The following is a 21,387-nucleotide window of genomic DNA, read 5'->3' as shown; positions in this document are numbered from 1 at the left end:
AGGGAGGATTGAACCTATGACCTTCGGGGGCTAAGGCAGCAGCTGTAACCACTACATTACCCACCTTCCCTTTTCTCACTAAGGGTTGGAAGACAGATGCCATGAAGCACCTGTGGACAAAAGAACTGTCCCCACACTGCATTCGGTAAACATTTATTAGCCGTTGTAAAATTACAACATGCATACATACATGACTTCAGTTGGCGTACACGGGCCACTCGGTACCACAGCGGTTAAGAACATGCCTTTATAATCTGAATGCTGCTGATACAGGTTCCACTTAGATCTGTAATACTTTGGTACCGTTAACCTAGGAACTCATCTTGAACTGATATGATACAGTAATAATTGCCAGCTAATTGGTTTTTTATATAATTGTGAGCAATATACTAAGTCTGAAGGTGTGATAATATATGCACCACCCACGGCCGGGCAGCTACTCTGAATTTTTTCAGCAGATTTCAAGAAAAAGCAAACAGCGAGATTTCCTTTACACATAGTTTCAGACGACACCTTCATATGATTCTTCGTCACTGAGTAGCAGAACTTTGGAAGTGTCCTGTGCGAATAACCCTGCATAATAATGTCCGCACGGACGGCACCGCGGCCTCCAGCCCTGTAGGGGGCGCTGCAGCAAACGCGCTGAGCGGCTCCATTGCGCTTGTTTACACGGGGAAGTGCGGCTCTTGAGCGTGCGGTCAGCTGACTGAGCGCCGCTCTTTCCACAGGCCTGGGACATGAATTAAATTGAACTGAACTGAACTGAGCTGCACTGCACTGCAGCGAACCCGAGACCGCCTTCGCAGCCTGTCGCAGCCCGCTTGTTTCGACTCGAGCGCGAGCCCCTCTCTCTCGCCGCGCCGGTAAGATCCTCCGCGAGGGCACCGTGGCGTGACGTCAGTCAGTTCAGTCACTTGACTGTGCGAGCGAGTTATGTCGCGGCATGATTATTTCACACGTCTCAGCGTGACTTGCTACAACATGGCACACGAGCAGGAGGCTTAGTTTGACAGCGGAAGCCGGGAAGGTCAGCGGGCACCAGCCAGGCTGCTGCTGCTGCACGGAATCTGTCTGTGCCCCCTGGCACGTGACCGTCGCTGTCGCGCGACTCGTCCCCCCCACTGCGGAAGTGAAGTGCGGAGGAAGCGACCCCCCCCCCCCTTTCCAGTGTAACTCGTACCGTAGTGAAAAAAGATCTTCTACCTGGAGCTTCTTGGTTTTAGTCCCAACTCGCGAGTTCTGCTGTAGTACCTAGACAAGCCGGTACTGACCCCGAAGTGATACAGTAGGACCTGGGTTCTAATCCCACCAGGCTCCAGTACCTGCCTGGTTTTGAGCGAGGTACATTACCCTAACTGCTCCAGAATACCCAGCTGTATGGCTAAATCACCGTAACTACCATTTCATTGAACGTGGCTTTGGAGAAAGTGTCAGCTAAATTATTAGTAGTAGTAATAATATAATGTGTTGTGACACATGTACTGTAAGGTCTCTCAGTCTGGGGTCCCAGCCCTTTTTTCTTCTTGCGCTGTTCCTGAATCAGGTGAGTAACGGAGGAATCGTTAGGCTGGAAGAAGTGCCGTTGAGGCCTGAGGTGTAAATAATTGTAAAGTAGCTTATGTTGGGGACAGCTCATAGTGGTTACAGCTGCTGCCTTTGGACCCCGAAGCGTGCAGGTTCGAGTCTCGCCTCCAGCCGTCGTCATCGGTGCCGCCGAGTCGAACCTGACTCGCAGCGTCCGCCCGCGTGGTTCTCGAGGGAGGAACGGGAGTGGGTTGCCAGGTCCTTCTTCCGCGTGTCGAGGGAGGCACGCGCAGGGGAGAAGGACGGAAGCGCTACGCACTCCAAGCAGGACTCGAACCCCAGATCCGCCGCACAGTAAGGCACCGATCAAACCTGCCACGCTACCACACCCTTCAGCAAGGTACTTACCCTGAATTGCTCCACTAAAAGCTACCAGCTGTACAAAAGGGTAAATAATTGTAACCTTAACACTGTAAGTCGCTTTGAAGAAAAGCATCAGCTACATGAATAAATGCAAGCTGACAACGTTTCTCCAAAGTGACTTATGTTATTAAGCTACTGTCAGTGATTTACCCCTTTATACAACTGGGTAACTTTTTACTGGAGCAATTCAGGGTAAGTACTTTGCTCAAGGGTACCGCGGTAGGATGTGGGATTTGAACCCATGACCTCCGAGTGCAGAGGCAATGGCTGTAATCACCACCCCTGTTGCTGCCCCTCTCGTTGGTGGTGTCAAGTCATCAGGGGCTCATGTTAGGCTTGGTTATTTAGTTAACTTGTGACCTGTACTATAGCACACACACCTCTGTCAGTGTGTTAAGATGCAGCACAGAAACAGAACTAGAATTTTTTAAATATATATTATAATATATATATATATACATATATATATATGTAGGGGGGCGTGGTGGTGCAGTGGGTTTGCTCAGGTCCTGCTCAGGTCTGGGGTTCGAGTCCTGCTTGGGGTGCCTTGCGATGGACTGGCGTCCCGTCCAGGGTGTGTCCCCTCGCCCTCCAGCCTTGCACCCTCTGTTGCCGGGTTAAGCTCCGGTTCGCTGCGACCCCGCTTGGGATAAGCGGTTTCAGTCAATGTGTGTGTGTATATATTTTTAAGCGAGGACTGAGGGCTTTCTGTAACGGTACACCTTGGTAAGGTTCAGACCCCTGCTGAGTTCACTGTTTGGGTACCTCTTTCTTCTTTTTATTGACGACAGAACAGCAGTGGGTCACGGCAGCGTAGAGACAGAAAGAGGACGATGAGAGACTGCAGACACATCTACAGACGTACAACAGGGGCGAAAGGTTGCAGTTCACAGGCATGATCACGTAGCACTGAGAAGTTTCAGAAGATTCCAGAAATTATTTGAATTATCATGCAGATAAAGTGTTAATTTTTCTAGTGGAAGAAAGGTACCCCCCTTGGATTCTCTAGAAGAGAGCTTCTAGAAAGTGAGCGCTTTGTATTTCTTATGAGGTTTCCGGACCTTTCCTCTCGGCCCACCTGCTGCCTACAGCCATGACGGAGTTCTGGTTGATATCGGCGCCCGGGGAGAAGACCTGCCAGCAGACTTGGGACAAGATGATGGTTGCCACCACGCGGAACAACAACCTTTCCACCAACCACAAGTTTAACATTCCTGATTTGAAGGTGAGCTTGTTCAGTCCTAAGCTCCAAGACTCTAATGGAGGCAAAATGACCCAGTTGTCCAAGTCCGGGGAAATAAATTTTAAGTGAATTAGTATACACATCTCACATTCTAAGTTGATTTGGAGAAAAGCATCAGCTAAATGGATTAATAATAATAATAATAAAAAATTGTTTGAAAGATCACGTCACCTGATGGTCTCTATCTGTGTTGTCACTCCAGTTTACCCCGGTAGTCACCAGCCTTGCTGTCCCACATTTATCACAGTGAGATGTGACCCATGGCCCTTGTGGCCCATGTTTAAGGTTGAGTGTAATCATGTCCTGCAGTGTGAGCTCTGCAATACATGACAGGGTTTCAACAAAACGAACGCTGTTATTCGAGCAGTTTGTTTCTCAGGTGTCATCGGTGACTCGTAACGTTGGAGGACGTGAATGAATTCACAACAAAGTGTTACAGTGACTCTACCACTGCTATATTTAATTTATATGTGTTTATCTGATTTTGTCCAGAGCAGTTTACAATTATTTACCCGTTTATACAGCTAGGTAATTTTTCAGGGTAAATTAAGGTAGCTACTTTGATCAAGGGCACTACAGCAGGAGGTGAGGTGAGATTTGCACTTGGTTTCTTTGAGTGCGAGGCCACAGCTCTAACCACTACACCCCCTGCTCCCTACTTAATCTAGTGTGGCTGTTAGGTGTGTCACAGTCAGAGATGATGCAGTACTGCTGATACAATAGTTCTGGCTGGGTTTGAGCGACTCCATGTGTTTTCATGCTTCTGTGGTCTCTCTGAAAGGTGGGAACCCTAGACGTCCTGGTGGGACTGTCAGATGAGCTGGCCAAGCTGGACTCCTTTGTCGAGAGGTAAACTGCGAGATGCTGCAAATAGACATGCAAAGTGATTAATCATGTGAAAGCACGCATGGTGGAGATGTACGTCTGCTGCATGGCCACCGCATGGTGTCAGTCCACCCCCCCGTGGCTCAGGAACGTTCTGAAGTCGAGTGCGGTTGCAGTGCTTACCTTTAATCTCCTGTTTCGTTTAGTTTGCACGAGGAATATCACAGACGCATGACGAGAGGCTGGAGATAGCACTTTCAGACCGTAATGCTGTCATGTTCCTCCCCTCCGTGATATTTGAGTTGTTGTCTTGTGTGCGGCTGGGAGTTGAAGAGCCCTTTGTGAAAAGGGAGGTATCTTTGGGGAGATGTGACGGCAACGGCTTTTCTGCTCCATGGAGAACTGTGGCTGTACAGCTTATTGCAGAAGATGTGAAAATGGATGTTCCTGTATAGAGTGGGAGTCTTTTTTTTTCTTTTTCTTTTGCTCTGCTCGTGGTTACTGGAACTTTTGTTGTTTTAATTTCTTAAACCGGTGCTTTCTGGTTGAGATTGAATCCAGAATCAGGGTATGAAGAGACTTTGTCATGTGCGGCATGATGGGATGGGTGCTCAGTGTGATGCTAATGTGTTGTGGCTCATGCTTCTTGGTACAGAGGTTGGAGAGAGCCGGTGAACACCAACCACTTGTCCCATGATGCACTTCACTGTACTTTTGTTGAGAGGCCTCATGAGGTTCTGAAAGTTCTCAAAAACCAGCTGTGAACTCCTTGCAGAATAAAAAGTGTGTTCATTCATTCATTCATTCACACCATTGGTAACTGCTTGTCCAAGTCAGGGTTGTGGAGGTCTGGAGTCTGTCCAAGAAGCACAGGATGGTAGGATAATCAGTGGTATCCCCTGGACTGCACACCATTTATCTCAGGGTAGCCACACTCACACATTTATCACTATGGAAAATTTCACCAATTCACCTGAAACATGTCTCTAAATGGTGTCTTCTAGAATGTTCTTATTTGATGTTGATGATTTCAATAGATGGTCCATTGGTCACTGAGTCTAACAGGCTCCTGGGTCGGTGTGTTTGTGTGTTTGTGCACGCCCGCGTGCCCTCGCTGGTGTCTGTGACCTGTTTGCAGTGTGGTGAGGAAGGTGGCCCAGTACATGGCCGACGTGCTCGAGGACAGCCGGGACAAAGTGCAGGAAAACTTGCTGGCCAATGGAGGTGAGCCTGTTCTGTTACTTTACTTTACAGTCAATATTAATGAAAAAAAATGATTGGCCTTGAAATAAATGGCGACATTTTGCCATTATCATCCTTGATATTGGAGGTCCGTCATAAAGGCATCAACATCAATATATTTTTAGCTTTTTAAAAGCTAAAAATATATAACAGATTATTTCTTCTTTATTCACTTATTTCATTTGATTTTTGTAATTTCATCAAATATTTTTTGTAGGATTCTGATTTGTATTGTAATGATAACATTTGTATATTGGCTTAGCTTCTTTATTTTGACAAATGTATGGGGCAGCAGGTGGCGTAGCGGGTGGAACCACCACGTTGTGTTGTAAGAACTCGGGTTTGAATCCCACGTCCTCCATGTAGTACCTTTCAGCAAGCTCCTTACCCTGAAATGATACAGTAACATACATGTTACATGGGCAGATCATTGCAGGTAGCTTAACAGTGTAATCTGATTTGTAGAAAAGCATTAAGTTAAATGAGTAAATGTAAATGTATGTATGATTATGCAAATTTGATACTTGGCACCTGAACGCTGAGTCAACCTTGCGCTTCCTTGGACTCCAGTGGACTTGGTAACCTACATCACGAGATTTCAGTGGGACATGGCCAAGTATCCCATCAAGCAGTCTTTGAAGAACATCTCGGAGATCATATCCAAGGTGAGGAGGCGCCATGGGGGCTGTCCTGCACCAGGTCTCTGCTTGACATGTTTGCGCACAAATTGTCTCGCTTGCCCTAATGGACCCCTCCCTGCTCCCTTCCTGGGGGGCAGCAAGTGACGCAGATAGACAATGACCTGAAGGGCCGAGCGTCCGCCTACAACAACCTGAAGGGCAACCTGCAGAATCTGGAGAGGAAGAATGTGTGAGTGCTTCTGCCTCTTGCACCTGAGCTTGACATCCTGCGCAGCATCTGATATCAGATACTGTGTACATCTCATTTAAATAGGATATTTGCTATGCTTTTCCTTGAACAGACAGTGATTAATTTATTTGAATTTTTGTAGTTTTCAAAACACCGACACAAAAATTATGATCTGCTACTCAGCGGAAGGCACTAAATTCATGCTGTCAAAAAGCCTTTATTCGTGTTAGAGGGACATTTTATTAGTGCCTTTAACAATGGTGTGGTATGTAAAAATGAGATCTAGATATGGTGTTCATAAAAATTGGAATTACTGAATGGAATGCTATTTTACACACATTCTGGGATTACTTTTGGAATTATTGATACACACTGACCAATCTCAATAACCTGATGGTGCTTACTTGTATAAGCCCTACCTCCTGCTACTGCTATAGTACTCTTAGGTAAATTACTTACCATGAATCACTCTACTGAAGTTACCCTCATGTAAAAATAAAATGTCAGCTAAGGAATTAATTTTAAGAGTACTCAAAGATATTACACCAGGGACAGCTGGTAGTACAGTGGTTAGAGATGCTGCCTTTGGACCCAAAGGTTGCAGGTTTGATTCCCACCTCCAGCTGTAGTACCCTTGAGCAGGGTATTTACCCTACATTGCTCCAGTAAAATGACCCAGCTGCTTAAGTGGGTAAATAGTTGCAAGTAGCTCAACATTGTAAGTCACTTTGGAAGAAAGTGTCAGCTAAATGAATAAATGTAAAGGTGAGAAATGTGGTAAAGCTACATGGTAACTGTGTAAACTGGTGTGTTTGCTAGAGGGAGCCTGTTGACCAGGAGTTTGGCTGACATTGTGAGGAAAGAAGACTTTGTGCTGGACTCCGAGTACCTTGTCACGCTGCTGGTGGTGGTGCCAAAGTAAGGACCGATATTGACTCCAGCAGCGCCGGTGCCCCTCCTGTACCCGAAGCACACGTTGTATGCACAGCTAATTGTTTCAGTATGAGTTCCTCGTTGCGTTAATTACTCTCATTTAAATCTTGCTGGATCAGTTTGGTGTTCTGAAGAATTGTCTGAAATTCCAGGCTTATAACACTTTATGGCAGAGCTGGGGAGCACTAGACCATGCAGGCCACATTGTTTGATGGTTTTTGTTTCAGCTGAGCTCATAAGTACTCAGCCTTGACTGGGTTTTTTTTTTTTAAATTAAATTAAAACAATCATATGATCCATGTCATTTTAGACACTGTGTCAGTGGAGGATTTGCAATCATTTTTAGGTTGTGTTAAACCCAGTTGCAGTTAATCAAACAATAACTAACCTAATAGTGAAAATATTGCTTGTTCCATTCGTACTTCAATTAAAAAGTTTAATAATGTTAATTATATGAGTTAATCCCCACACCTGCTGTAGTAATGTTGTTTTCCTTAAATGGCACTAAAATGGTAGTGCCTGTTCGCTCTTATGGGGTCTCTTGGCTGGATCTGTGTTTTTGTTTTGCCCGTTCTCTTCCAGATGCGCATGGAAATCTTATCAAGATTCATTTGTGTTTCAGGACAAGTTACGCAGACTGGGAAAGAACATACGAAACCCTCGCTGAGATGGTGGTACCGCGTTCTAGTCGGTGAGTAAGTTGTTAATGACTGTGTCCGAAATATTTTTTTTTTTTTATCATGCACAGCTCAATAATTAACGTTAGTTTTACAATCCATTATGTGTGATTCGGTTTAGTTTGTCATGTTTATTAATAGAGTACTCTTATTATAGTGAGAAATTTATTTCATGAATGAAAATTTAAAAGAAATATGAGAGGTATAGTGATGGTAGTTGATGCTAATTTATATTTAACGCTTTTTTTTTTCTTAGTACATTGCAGTCTGCAGTGAAAAAAATATCATTGCATACTTGCTACAATAACAGTAATATAATTCTTAAATTAATAGAACTGCATTTTAGAGATTTGATTTTGAAGAGGGAATGTCACTGAATTGGGCAGTCAGTGTTAGGTTGTCACAACTCACAGTGAACTGTTTTATTTGTGCATTTCATTAAAAAAATCAAAAGTTAAGATATTCTTGTTTCAAAGTCAGAGTAAAGAATTCCATGAAATCTGGGGATTAATTTCTCTTTGGCACAGCTGTATTCCCCTGTAAATGAATACCGAAAGAGATGACAATGGGAGCAGAAGACTGTCTATAGTTAAATGCTTATGCTTTTCTGTATTAAGGAAAACGGTATCTATTGTAATTATGAATCTGACATCATGGACCACCTGTATTGTGAGGGAATTTGGGGTGGCATACAAATGCAAGCAAGGACGGCTGGAAATGAAGCAAAAACCTGGTTTAGAGATCATCTCCACCCATAAACTCAGCAAAACAGACTATGTAAAAGGGGGTTAAAAGCCAAAAACAAAGCTCTGGTTATCAGGCATTGAACAGAAATTTTTGGTGACTCTTGTCCGTGTGTCTGGTTCCGTCCTTCACCTGGTTTACCACGGGATCAGGAGGCTGAAAAGGGAGAGACATCGCGACCGCTCTCTTCCGCTCACCTGCCGACGTTCGCTGGTGTCCTCTTTCGGAAGCGGTCGCTCGCAGGGACTGCCTTACATCACGATCATTTTGCCAGACTTCAGACGGAGTTGAAGGTCCCCGGGCTGTGTCTGTTAATGTGCTGCCTTGTTCTGCTGCCCCACTTGTTGGCACAGTATGATCGAGAGCAGTGCTTCTTGCACCGTCTCCGATGAGTGCAAATCCAAAACCTGACTGGCAGCTCATCTTAGGCTCTTTAACACTCCTCCAAACTCTGTTTTTATAGCAAAATCTTCGAGGACCAGGAGAGCGGCCTGTTCACCGTGACCCTCTTCAGAAAGGCTGTGGATGACTTCAGGCACAAGGCCAGAGAGAACAAGTGAGTCTGGAAGATGGTAGTTTGCAGTTCTTTCACGTTTCTGAATCTTTAACAGAATGGAGAATGCAGTTTTTTTTTTTTTTCCTCTGCCAAGGACTTCCTTGGCCTTAGATCTAGAGCGAATACATTAGAAAGGAGAGTGGATGCTGGCAGTAGGATGATGAGGAGGATGGGTGACTTAACAAGTGTGGGCCATGAGTGTGGGAAACATGGAGACGGACTTGCTGGAGCAGCAGTTGAGGATCTGTGGGAGGTCTGAGCCACTGAGCAAATCTCTGCTGGTCCAGGTTCACCATACGGGAATTCCAGTACAATGAGGAGGAGATGAAAGCTGACAAGGAGGAAATGACGCGCCTCTCAACTGACAAGAAGAAGCAGTTTGTAAGTATGTTGGAGAAAGGAGATTCGGCAGAGTTAATGCCTGTCCTAGAATCCGTCTTCCACGTCTTGTTTTACCATTTGTTCACAAAGTACGACTTTGAACCCTGTTCAATTTGAAATGATTTGTTTTATGGTAAAATAAGTTGCTCAGATTTTTCTCTAACTCAGCAAAGAACACGAAGACAGTTCTGATTCACTTCTCCCTACAGGGACCGCTGGTTCGGTGGCTCAAAGTCAACTTCAGTGAAGCTTTTATCGCATGGATCCATATAAAAGCCCTTCGCGTTTTTGTGGAATCCGTCTTAAGGTGACGAAACTGTTACTCACTGAGCAGTTAACGATATTTCTGGTGACTTTGTGACTAAGAGGTTGCAAGTTGAAGTGTTTGGGAGACCTGGCTGCTCTAGCCTTAAATGAGAAGCTCTGCCTGGATTATTTCTGTAAAAAGAGAACATTTGTTTTTCCGTAATCTGGAATTATGAGGAGTTGTGTTGGATGAGAATATGGAGAACATGTTCTAAAGGAGTGATTGATCTGTGGTTGGGCTCCCTCCCAAGTTTGGCTCTGGTGCAGACGCTTAGCCACCCGTGTGCCTACAGGTATGGGCTGCCAGTTAACTTCCAGGCCATGTTGCTGCAGCCCAGCAAGAAGACCATGAAGAAGCTACGGGAGGTGCTGTATGAGCTCTACAAACACCTAGACAGCAGTGCTGCCGCCATCATCGATGTGAGTACCAGCCCAGCCTCACCCCTGCTCTTTTGTGGCCGCCGGTACCGAATCACGTGGCTGCTGCAATGGCTTATTAAAAAATATTACTTATTTATATTAACAGGTAAGGAAGGTCTCATCTTGTATGCTTTCACATTGAGAAATAGTGTAACTTTTTTGAGACGCTATGTGTTTGCTTACCATTTCCAAGTTGTTTTTAGCAATACAAGTGGCCCTTAATTTATGACGGGGTCCTGTTGTGACAACCTCTCCATGTGTTGGAAATGTCTTTGATACCAAAAAGGATACATAAACAATGCTATATTGTATAACACGGCTTTGTTTTTAAAACTACAGTAATTTAACATTCATGTTAAAATAATACTAATATGGAACAATGGTGTAAATGTAGTGTTATACTGTATTTTTCTGCTTCACTATTATTTTCACTTTCATTTCTAATTCTGTTTCCTTCTGCTTTTCTGCACCACTAGAACAATCACTTTTTCACTTGCTATCCATTGTAAACACAAAGTAACTTGAGTGGTGTTTGTAAATGGAATGCAGCTGTTGACAGACGCACTGACTGAGTCAGTAAGAAATACGGTGCCTTGTAGCAGTGCGTCCATCGCGCATCAGATGGAGCATCGTCCTTACATGTTGCGCACATTACAGCGGGGAATAAAAATTTATATAATGAGAGACAGCGATCATGAGTGTCGTCATTGTAAGTTGAGGTGTGAGTTGAGGACTGCCTGTACCCTCCTTTCCCTACTCTTGTTCATTCATCCTTTCTCTTGTGTAACTACAGTCATTGTTTTCATACCTTCATCCATATTTTCCAGTATATTCTGCAGCAAGAAGTAAGTACAGTATATGCTGTGTACTATGTCCAGGCACATTTCTTTACACAGACCTAGGTACAGGAGCAGTGTTTTGTAGTGTGTACCATGTTGGGATCCATCTTTTCTTCTCTCCTCATCCTTTGGCCATAGGCTTCCATGGACATCCCAGGGCTGAACTTGAACCAGCAGGAATACTACCCATACGTGTACTACAAGATTGACTGCAACCTGCTGGACTTTAAGTAGAGCAGCTTTCTCTCCCTTCTCCTGCAACACAAATACTAAACTCAGATGAAATACGTCGTCCCTGATTTTCTTCTAAACTTTCTCTCTGTGTGGGTGAACCCTAACCCCTATCCTGAAACATGCTCACGCGCACATATTTGCATGCTTGTTCTCGTTCCAAAAAACTCCCCATTTGAACTTGGTGAATGGAGCCTTTTTTATATCGGTGTATCGTTTTAAAAATACAATCTGTGTTTACAATTTCTTAAGAAAAGATCGAGATGTGCAAGTATTTGGTCAAAGACATGCCATTTTTGCAGTGCAGCGAAACCCATAAAGAAGAGGGCTGAAGTCATTCCGCCGGGTGTTGTGCTGTGTGCTGAGGCTTGTAGCTTTTCCACGTTAACAATACATCGATGTGTGGTATTTGCATGAGGAACGGGTCATTTTACCCCTTCGTGTCATTACGTGTGGTTCATCCCAGTTGTAGTGATTCACTGATGCAAGAAGCAATATGTGTTTGTCTCATCTTAAAATGTCTGTATATTTTGATGTGCGAGCTCTATATTAATGGTAAAAATAAAAACTATTTAAAATAATACCTTGCACTTGATTTCATGTTTTGTATCTTGTGTCACAAAAAAATGTGATCAGTCTGCTGTGCTGCAGCACTTCTGTCTGTCCAATACTATTGTTGTTTTGTGTCACATCTGAGAGGCAGGTACTGGTTCTAAATCCACAAATGAATATTATTAACTATCTCTTCGTAATTGTAGTTTGGGATCATTTACCACAACCTTTGTGTTCTGTGTCACTTTGGTGAGAAGAGCACTCTGTAAAATAAATTTAACTGAAATGAGTACCAGGAAGCCAATGAGAGACGGGGAGAAAATTCAGTTTGCTTCTTTGTGGGTCTCGTTCCCTCATATTTTTATGTTTAAGTGAATTTTGTTGGGGAGGGGGAAACTGTTACGCGTCATGTCTAACAGGTCACTCTGCGTCCGATCTCGTCCCATCGATGCCGTTCATTATAGGTCATCTTAATGCTCACTTTGACTTCCTGCTCCTTTATTTCATGCGGCCCTTCTAGTTGTAATTCTATTTCTACGAGCGCTTTGGGTCTCCACACTACTGGTGGTGTTGGCATTGCTGTGACTGCTTGTTCTCAAGACAGGTTTATGGTGGTTCGGACATGCGCGTAAGGATATATTAACGTTCAATAATGGTACCGCTGTACGGGAGAGCTCCTTTATTGCGAACATTTCTCGAAAGGCTGTAGCTGCGACGTGAGTGTGGACTGCGGATTTGCTGAGCAAACCAGTGTGTGTGTGACAGTATTGTACCCTCGCTACACACAAGCGACACACTGGAGTCACCGTTGAACACGGCTACATTATGTTGACATTTGACTCCTTTCTATTTTAAACCAAAAGGAATAACAGGAAAGGGTGAGACTTTAAAAACATTTTTCACTGGTGTCCTAATGAATACTGGCCTTTACTGCATCTGTAACATACATATACAGTATATGTGTGTGTATGTATATGTATGTATATATATATACATGCGCTGTAACAATACAGTTAGAGCGCTTTCCTTTAAAATTTAAATAATTTGTCTTCTATCTCAGACTTTTGGTTGGAGGCCTTTGCTGTTTCCTTGCCTACTCAAGGTATTAACCCAAGTTCTCATCCTTTCTTACTGGACCTTATTATTAGTATTATTTACCCGAATCCTTAGTCCAGTGTGTTTCACAGTGTTAGATAATGGACTTTAGAATGATTTACTCATTTATACAGCCGGATGTTCTTTCTGTAACAGTTCATGACAGATACCTTGATCTGAAGTACTACAGTTGGAGTTGAACCCAGAATTGTCAAGTCTGTAGCGGGACTGACATCAATACTACACCACCTGCTGCCATTGCCTAATATGTGCCAAAGCACTTTTTACAGAGGGGGGTGCAGCGGTGCAGCGGGTTTGGCTCGGTCCTGCTCTCCGGTGGGTCTGGGGTTCGAGTCCCACTTGGGGTGCCTTGTGATGGACTGGTGTCCCATCCAGGGTGCGTCTCCTCTCCCTCCAGCTTTGCGCCCTGTGTTGCCGGGTTAGGCTCCGGTTCGCTGTGACCCCCGTTTGGGACGTGTGTGTGTGTGTGTGTGCGCACGCACTTTTTCTGCAGTTGAGCTGTAATACTACACAGTGGCCTCTGCTGTTGCGAATGCCCGAGCTACGAATTTTCAAAGACACAAACACTTTTCAGTGTACTGTACTGCTTTCTAAAATATCTGTGAGCTCTGGAGCTAAAGCAACTTGCTTTCTTGTGCCCACCCATGAGCGAAATGTAAAATGGACTGAGAGAGAACAGAATGGCAGTGGGAGCCAGGGCCTCCTTCGTTCAACTCGTTTCCTCAGTGTTTACAGCTGAGTGCTGCTGAGGAACAGGGTGAAAAAGAGAAATTAACACACGTTTGTGGGATGAACTGCTGTTGACAGCCTTGGGCAGGAGTTCGTTTTCTGCTCTCACTCACTTTACCCTTGTTTTTATGCGGGCCAAACGTTAATTAAATGTCTCAGTACTTATATTTATTATAGCTACATAAGATTTTATGGAAAACGATTGAATTGAAGTAAACCTGAATTATTGAGCTCATTGTGTGGATAAGAACAATAAAGAAGGTTGGCGTACAGTAGCGAACACTAACTGAACATTACATTTCAGCGACAGGGACTGAATGGAACTTAGGGTGGGGAGATTATTGACTTTTATTTTCCATATTTTTAAAAGACGCTACTTTACACTGCATTTCGTTCGGTTAGCGGACGCCTTTCTACAAAGCGACGTACATTTCAGATACAGAGATATGCATTGAAGGCTGTCTTACACACACACACTTACAGCCCACAGTTAGAGCTCATTCCATCAAAATTAAACATAGTACAGGCTAGTATTGAATTTGTTTTAGACTGAATGCAGTTTAAAGTTAATATACTGGGCTTCGGTGTAGCTACTGGCAGCCTGTGTCCAGCGCGCTCAGCGCCTCACACACACACACCCTATTATACTGCTGTGATAGGCTCCGGACCAGCGCCTCTCTGACTGGGACAACGGTCTCTGACAGTGGATGAATATAGAGAGAAAGGTAAAAGAGTAAAAGGTCATTCATGTGTTTCGTAGCTTTTTTTTCGCGAGGGCTTTGCAGAGCCAGGCTGAAGCTAAGATGATCCCGGAGAGCAAAAATGCGATGTGACCCGGGCCGTTCAGCAGCTAACGAGTCATCGCACATTGTCTTTTCCTCAGTCACCTGAACGCGGAGGATAATCTGCATCCTAAGCACATACATTTTATAAAACTTGATCTTATACTTAGTTAGTATAAGTAGTATTATAATACTAGTGTAGCACAGGGACACGCGGCACATTCATTCCGGAGGAGCTGAGTGGGATAAACGAGTGAGAAGAATGAGGAATTCCTGAGTGAGGAGTGTCAGTGTGAGAGCAGCGTACTTCTGTTTTTTGTTTGTTTGTTTTTTTGTTTTTCAGCGTGCTCTTTCACAATGACGTAGTGGTTCGTGTGGCGCTCCTCCTGAGGATGACACAAACACACACGCGCGCACACACTGACTCAGGAGTCATCCCGTAGCCCGCGCGGGGCTCTGAGGACGATGGTTCGGCGCCATTCTTGCCGCGCGCGCTGAGGCGCTCCGCTCTCCATGGGCTGCGGCGGGAGCCGCGCGGACGCCCTCGAGCCGCGCTACTACGAGAGCTGGACGCGCGAGACCGAGTCAACGTGGCTCACGAACACGGACGCCGAGAGCAGCGCGCCGCCGCCCGGCGCAGAGGACGGAGCTCCCGCTCGCGCCAACACAGGTAAGCAGCCAGCGCGCGACAGAGCAAAGCAGCACTGAACAAACAAGAAGATTATTGAACGCTGCCGAAATATTAAGACAACGTCAGCGAAACGTTCATTAATGTAACAGGTGCGAAACGCTGTCACGTTCTCTCTCTTCTCGTCACCTAACGGCTGGGCTGTAGGAAACATCCGAAAACAAAACCCTCACGTTTTCTACCTCAGATATGATATCGTGATGTAATTTGGTCACGGAGTTAACAAAAAACGCGATGCGCCGGCGTAACGCGACATTGTTTCCCAGCCCATTCTTCCACACTGCCGTTTCTGTGCAGAAATTGTAATTAGTAATACGTTGTTGTAAAAGCAGTTGTGTCATGATAAACAGCATTCAAGTGGCAAAAACACCTTCTCTTCAACTGCGCCGGCGTCGTCCAAGTAGGATGCGAAAAAATGCTGCTGGAAAACGTCGCGTTTGTATGTGCCTTCGCAGACGTGTTTTGTAGTAAAACTGCAGTGAAAACCTAAGGACCAAGTACTACACTACATGATTTGGTTGTTGATGAACGCGGAGTCTTCAGGTGAGGTGCGGAATTTGTCCACTGGTGACACCCGGATGTGGCTGTAAGTGCTGCTAAATGCTGAAAATGCCTTAACTGTTGCAATGACCAATGTGAGTTTCCCTCAGGGAGAGACTTGATGGCTCTGCGCTCCTCTGGATGTTGCTCCTCAGCCCTGTGAAATGGTGATTTCACCCTTAGTGCAAGGATGTGTTTTTAGCTTGTCGCTTGGAGCTGTCCTACACTGCTGTGCCGCTTCGGTCTCTCCGTCGCAGCCAGGGTTCTGGAGGCCACCTCGTCCCACCGGGAGAAGAAGATGGTGAACATAGGGACGCAGTGCGGGAAGCAGCTCGGCTCCGGGGGAAAGCATCAGAGAAGGCCCGGCGGCAGAGAGGAGGTGTGACTCACAGTTGAGCCATTTCTCCTCATAAGCAACAGACGTATCATATCTGTTAATCGTTGTATTACAGTGTACGGGCGCACTGAAGAAAGTGAAAGCAGGACAGCTGGTAGTGTAGTGGTTAGAGCTGCTGCCTTTGGATCCAAAGATGTCAGGTTTGAGTCTCACCTTCCTTCCAGCTGTAGTACCTTTAAGCAAGGTACTTACCCTAAATTGCTCCAGTAAAAGTTATCCAGCTTCATAAATGGGTTAATAATTGTAAGTTTCTTTGGACAAAAGCATCAGCTAAATATCAAAGCTGTTTGGTTTGACTACCTCGCCCAAGGGTACCACTGCATGGGTTTCCTGGAGAATTAAAGAATTTATGCTACCTGATGGCACCTCTTAATGGAGACAGATTACACTCTAGATTGGACTCTATTCTATCACAGGGCTATCACACACACGTGCGGCAATTTAGAGTCACCTGTTCACCTGATTCACATGCCCTTAGATTGTGGGAGGAAACCCACTTGAACTCGGAGAGACATAGACTTTATTCAACCCCATGTCTAAACCCACAGCCCAAGAACTTTGAGATACCAGCTGTATGGGAATGCTAGGATAATTGTTACCATTTTTACCACTGTTACCATGTATTAGTCACAGAGCTGGGAACACTAATTGCTTTTGCTTTGTCAAGGAGTTTGGATGTGTATTTTACCGTTCCTGGGTTTAAGTTCTCTGTCTTGATTGTGCACATTGTGTAATGTATGGGTGTCTGGGGATGACTTTGTATACAGCTTGAGACTTTCCTGTTCCTCAGCAGGTGAAGAAGATGGCAACCAAGGAAGGGAGTGTTGCTAAAGTCACTCAGCTGGTGACCAGCGGGGAAGCCACACTGAGCCATGTCAAGTAGACCCAGACGATGTTACGGCGATTATGTTGCACTAAGTTGGGAGCAGAAGTGATTCCAGTCAGACTGCTCTGAGGTGCGAGAACAGCAAATTGCTGGGAGCTGATGGGTTTTTTAGACCTAGCTGTGTCACTCGCAACATTCACCCCGATTCACTCTGTAGTGTCACAAGGGCCTCGGGTCACAGGCATAACAGGAAAAAGATGCAGTGCTGCAGATGTAGTGTGAATGCAGCCCAGTGTGGATACACAAACATGCAACAGAGCACAAGCTTAAAAGGTGCCCATTACCTTTGCAACAGGTCCAGGTTATCATGAAATAAGAACTTCAAAGCAGTTATAATTGGGTGTAGTAGTATTATACCAACATACTGTATAAACAGTATATGTTCAAAGGACTGGTGGTGATTGTAATAAGACAGTGCAAAGTCACTGGTCTGCACACTATGTATAGGTGTAAACTGATACACAGCTGTTTTACCTAACGCCTAAACAGGAAAGAACAAATAGTGCCCATGTATTATAACAATGACATGTCACCAACAGTGTTATATCTAATGTTCCTTAAATACTGTGTTGTAATTAATAAACTGTTTTGATTGTAATAAATGTTCTCAGGTATAAACTTTTACTTGCTATTTAATTCTAATGCCATCATGGAGAAGCTGACAGAAGTGATATTTCTTGTCAAGGGAAAAAAAGGTATGCCTCACAAAAGATTTGTTTTTCTTACATGTGAAAAACATGAAGCCACTGATGGTACTTCCAAATCAGCTCTAGCTCTTTTTTTTTTTTTCTTCTGTCTCCGGAAAATGACTTGTGTCAATATGGCTCATCCTAACTTCTGTGTTTAAATCCTGTGAGACTGTATTACTGTAGTATGGATTGCATACAGTCAGTATTTGATGTTAAATGTTCAGTTCACATCACCTCCTGTCCCACCCTCCGGTTTATTTCCAATAGCATCGCTGGAACTAGCGCACACAAATGCCTAGAATATTTTCAACAGTAGGGAACAATGGACAAGCTACAGCCCTGTGTTTTTCAGAGGGAGACAGAAATTGCAATTATGCACTCAGAAATGAACGGGAGTTCTTGCTTTGTTAGTGCCTGCTTTTGTTGTTTTCATTAGTCATCCTCAGAAATAAGTTGTCTCTGAGCTCTTGCAACCTTTTATATTCTGTGACCAACCAGCGTTGCTCTCTGTGTTAAGTGTCACAATGCACGATCATGTATTAATACAAAATATCACACGTTCCTTTAATTATGATATTGTTTACATTTAAAAAGAGAACAGATCTCAGATGGAACATTTAAAATCTTAAAAAATGAATCCTTACAAGATGAAATACATTATTTTTCAAAAAAGGTACAGAAGTTGTATTGTTTTCCAGGAAAGGACATACATCAATAATGCCTGAGTTTTGGATTAGTTTTTCTGCATATGAAGAAATTTGTTATAGGAGAGACCAGTGAACCGTATTAATGCTCAGGAATTAAAAAGTGTTAAATGTGAAGCCCAGCTGTCACAAGAAATAAACAGTAAAATCATAAGCTGAAGACTTGGGGCCATCTATTGGCGAGCATGGAAACAGCTCATTCAAATACGAATTAGGCAAAACATTCAAAAAGCTGGAAAAAATAAGGAGGAAAAAATGGTGAGACAGAAATTTTAAGGAACTAAAAGTTCAAATGACATTTCAAAAACATAATTCCACAATATCCGTTACTCCAGAAGTTACTTGAGAAATCACTATTAAGCCTTGGTAAAGAAAGAAAGCAGCAGTGATCTTCAATTCAATAATGTTATTTATCAGGTATTTTGGGGACTAAAAAAATACCAGTAGTGCTGAGGGAGCATACCTAAAGGCCGGAGAAGGCTTCCTTCAATATGGGGGGTGGAGGGGTCACATCCTCTCATGCCCCTGTTGCTATGCCTGTACTGCAGACAGTTTACTGGAAGCCAGTTCCTCCACTATAATTTATTACAAGCATTGTTTTTCCAGCTGATGTCTTTGTCCAAACAAAGTGCTTGTGTTATGGCCAGCAATATCAGCCATGGACTGGTCTGAACACAAAACATGGTCATTTAACAAAAAATGTTAAACAAGCCAAGAACAACAGTTTACAGGCAAAGTCAACTTATTACCCAGAATTTGGAGTTTTGAACATTTTACTGTGAGAATGAGTTTGAGTAACACAGAAGAGATGTAATAACAGTGTGTTATAATTTTACATATTATATATTTATTCAATGGGGGGGTGCGGTGGCACAGTGGGTTGGACCACAGTCCTGCTCTCCAGTGGGTCTGGGGTTCGAGTCCCGCTTGGGGTGCCTTGCGACGGACTGGCGTCCCGTCCTGGGTGTATCCCCTCCCCCTCCGGCCTTACGCCCTGCGTTGCCGGGTTGGCTCCGGTTCCCCGCGACCCTGTATGGGACAAGCGGTTCTGAAAATGTGTGTGTGTGTGTGTGTGTGTGTGTGTGTGTGTGTATATTTATTCATTTAGCTGACACATTTCTCCAAAGTGACTTATAATGTTGTACCCATTTAAACAGTTGGGTAATTTTACTTGAGTAATTTAAGTACCTTGCTCAAGGTTACTACAAATAGTAGGTGGGATTCAAAGCAACAACCTTTAGATCCAGTAATAGGCTAGCAGCTCTAACTACGATGTGACCTGCTGCCCTATTGTAAATATCTGCTCATTGTCTGACCATGATTTACTTAGCCTGCATTTTTATTAGTAACAGAACAGGGTGAAAACGATATAGAGCCAAAACAGGTGTACGAGAAGCGCTTACACTGTGTTAGCCTGTGTAAATGTAACGTCGCAGCCCACATGTGGGACAAGAGCAGGTGACATGCAGGGCAGCCGTGAACTAGACGGGCTTTGGGACCTCGCGGACTGAGCCGTCATATGACTGGGACGCATAAGGAGAGGCGGAGACAGGAGCAGGAGCGCAGTGAATGGAGCCACTAAGCGGAGGAGGACGGTGTTGCACCGCAGCCGCATGATTAAGTTAGTAAGGCTGCGTTACCCGTCCAGTTACCCGGGGCCGTTCTCTCGGTGGATGTGATGAGAGCATGGCCGACGTCGGGGGAGATCAGCCCACCTGCGCGCTCCAGCTGGATCGCGCAGGCGAGCCGCCGCCTCCCGCCGTGGACGCGCACTGCGCGGACGGAGGAGACGATCTGTCCCTGGAGGAGATCCTCACTCTATACGGGCAGCCCATCAACGAGGAGCAGGCGTGGGCGGTGTGCTACCAGTGCTGCCGCTTCTTGGCGGAGGAGCAGCGCAGGAGGAGCCCCGTGGTGTCCGCGGCGCTCGAGCATCCCCGGAGGGTGGAGGGACCGGCCGATGTGAGCATCCAGAAGGACGGGACGGTGAGGCTGCAGCATCGCGGCGCTCCAGGTAAAACACAGCGGCACGCGCGAGGGTTGTTGGTTCGCATCCCGCCTCCCGCGCTACTACTCGATGATCAACATATATTTACACTCTTTGACAATAAGTTGCATCTCCACATGATTAGCTATTGGGGGTATAGGTAATGGTTAGAGTTGCTGTATCTGCACTTACGTGGCAGGTTCAAATCCCTCTCTCTTCTTGATCAAGGTACCTACCCTAGATTGCTCCAGTAAACATTACCCAGCTTGTAAATGGGCAGCTCAGTGTAAGCATCAGATAAATGAGTAGAAGTGATGAAGATTGGCTGCCCTGTGTGTGTACTGTTTCTGAGAAGATGGCATCACACACACTGTGCCTTGTGTTGCTAAGGAGGACAGAGCCCAGTTTTTACATTGCACTTTGGTAACAATGTTACACTTTGGAGCTGCAGTGTGTTCATACACATGTATGCATGTAGAGAGGTTTCTCGCACCTGTCTTACTATACAGTAAATAGTGCACTTGGTGCCCTGTGTGTCTGGACTGAGTTGTCAGAATAATCGTGAGCACTTACGTAACACAGAAGACCACTTGGGTTGTTCAGTGTGTGTGTCTGTGACATCTCAAAATGACAGCTACTGGGGGAAGGAGAAGTATCAGCAATTTTACACACATGCTGCAGGGGCACACCTCCCCTGTCATGTGTCTGTCCACATGTGACAAACAATGGAACCATGTGATTAGATTCAGCTGATAGCGCTTAGATAAAATTGTAATTTTTGCTGTGATGTTTGGAAGAACCAAATGAGCTGCATAAAGCCTTTAGTTTGTTTCTTTTGCTATTTGCCCCTACTTTAGAATATAATAAAGACTAAAATGGAAGCAGAAACTCATTCAGCACCAAGTGATTTGAGACCTAAGAATAATTCAGATTTTAATGAATTTGTTTAAATGTTTTAATGGGTTGATTATCTTTAACATTTAGTCCCAGACCATTTACAGTATTAGTCCTGTAGCTTTACAGTGATTGATTTATACAGCAGGGTATTCTTACTGTATCCTTTCAGGGTAAATACCTTAATCAGGAGTATTATAGCAGGAGGG

The 21,387-nt window shown here is 44.6% G+C and overlaps 3 protein-coding genes across 15 annotated transcripts in view; all 3 read left to right on the top strand.

The window, feature by feature from the left end:
* The first annotated feature begins 653 nt into the window (after positions 1-653).
* Positions 654-11,757, top strand: LOC108919209 (V-type proton ATPase subunit C 1-A-like). 11 transcript variants are annotated; one of them, XM_018727050.2, is made up of 15 exons: positions 1,179-1,341; positions 1,489-1,543; positions 2,739-2,826; positions 3,039-3,172; positions 3,972-4,039; positions 5,154-5,239; positions 5,828-5,922; positions 6,036-6,127; positions 6,947-7,045; positions 7,683-7,751; positions 8,945-9,037; positions 9,325-9,418; positions 9,628-9,725; positions 10,018-10,144; positions 11,122-11,757. In XM_018727050.2, exons 3-15 carry the CDS (start codon positions 2,781-2,783, stop codon positions 11,215-11,217), a joined length of 1,197 nt encoding a protein of 398 aa, XP_018582566.1. In that variant the 5' UTR covers positions 1,179-1,341; positions 1,489-1,543; positions 2,739-2,780; the 3' UTR covers positions 11,218-11,757. The 11 variants fall into 11 exon arrangements, with proteins under 11 accessions (XP_018582565.1, XP_018582570.1, XP_018582568.1 ...); XM_018727049.2 differs by lacking the exons at positions 1,179-1,341; positions 1,489-1,543 and adding an exon at positions 654-863; XM_018727046.2 differs by lacking the exon at positions 1,179-1,341 and having other exon boundaries at positions 1,359-1,543.
* Positions 11,758-14,259: 2,502 nt separating this feature from the next.
* Positions 14,260-17,645, top strand: LOC108919249 (brain and acute leukemia cytoplasmic protein-like). Of its 2 annotated transcripts, none has more exons than XM_029248392.1 (4): positions 14,260-14,336; positions 14,737-15,063; positions 15,879-16,000; positions 16,812-17,645. In XM_029248392.1, the coding sequence occupies exons 2-4, from the start codon at positions 14,907-14,909 to the stop codon at positions 16,899-16,901; spliced, it is 369 nt and encodes a 122-aa protein (XP_029104225.1). In that variant the 5' UTR covers positions 14,260-14,336; positions 14,737-14,906; the 3' UTR covers positions 16,902-17,645. The 2 variants fall into 2 exon arrangements, with proteins under 2 accessions (XP_029104225.1, XP_018582629.2); XM_018727113.2 differs by having other exon boundaries at positions 16,809-17,645.
* A 1,833-nt stretch (positions 17,646-19,478) lies between these two features.
* Positions 19,479-21,387, top strand: part of LOC108919250 (protein spire homolog 1-like) — a 35,932-nt gene continuing 34,023 nt past the window's right edge. For both annotated transcript variants that reach the window (XM_018727114.2, XM_029248039.1), the window contains exon 1: positions 19,479-20,311. In XM_018727114.2, coding sequence (XP_018582630.2) covers positions 19,984-20,311 — 328 coding nt within the window. In that variant the 5' untranslated portion in view covers positions 19,479-19,983. The remainder of the gene's footprint in view (positions 20,312-21,387) is intronic.

Source organism: Scleropages formosus, chromosome 23, assembly GCF_900964775.1.
Source record: "Scleropages formosus chromosome 23, fSclFor1.1, whole genome shotgun sequence".
Taxonomy (NCBI): Eukaryota; Metazoa; Chordata; class Actinopteri; order Osteoglossiformes; family Osteoglossidae; genus Scleropages; species Scleropages formosus.
Note: the sequence above shows the minus strand (reverse complement) of the source record. Positions and strands in the feature narration are given on the sequence as shown.

Excerpts from the sequence above, each read along its gene's own strand:
- LOC108919209 (XM_018727046.2), top strand. The coding sequence starts at position 1,463 with ATGTGTTGTGACACATGTACTGTAAGGTCTCTCAGTCTGGGGTCCCAG. Across the intron at positions 6,128-6,946 it reads AATCTGGAGAGGAAGAATGT|AGGGAGCCTGTTGACCAGGA; the intron begins GTGAGTGCTTCT and ends TGTGTTTGCTAG. Across the intron at positions 10,145-11,121 it reads GTGCTGCCGCCATCATCGAT|GCTTCCATGGACATCCCAGG; the intron begins GTGAGTACCAGC and ends CTTTGGCCATAG.
- LOC108919249 (XM_018727113.2), top strand. The coding sequence starts at position 14,907 with ATGGGCTGCGGCGGGAGCCGCGCGGACGCCCTCGAGCCGCGCTACTAC. Across the intron at positions 15,064-15,878 it reads TCCCGCTCGCGCCAACACAG|CCAGGGTTCTGGAGGCCACC; the intron begins GTAAGCAGCCAG and ends TCTCCGTCGCAG. Across the intron at positions 16,001-16,808 it reads GGCCCGGCGGCAGAGAGGAG|CAGGTGAAGAAGATGGCAAC; the intron begins GTGTGACTCACA and ends CCTGTTCCTCAG.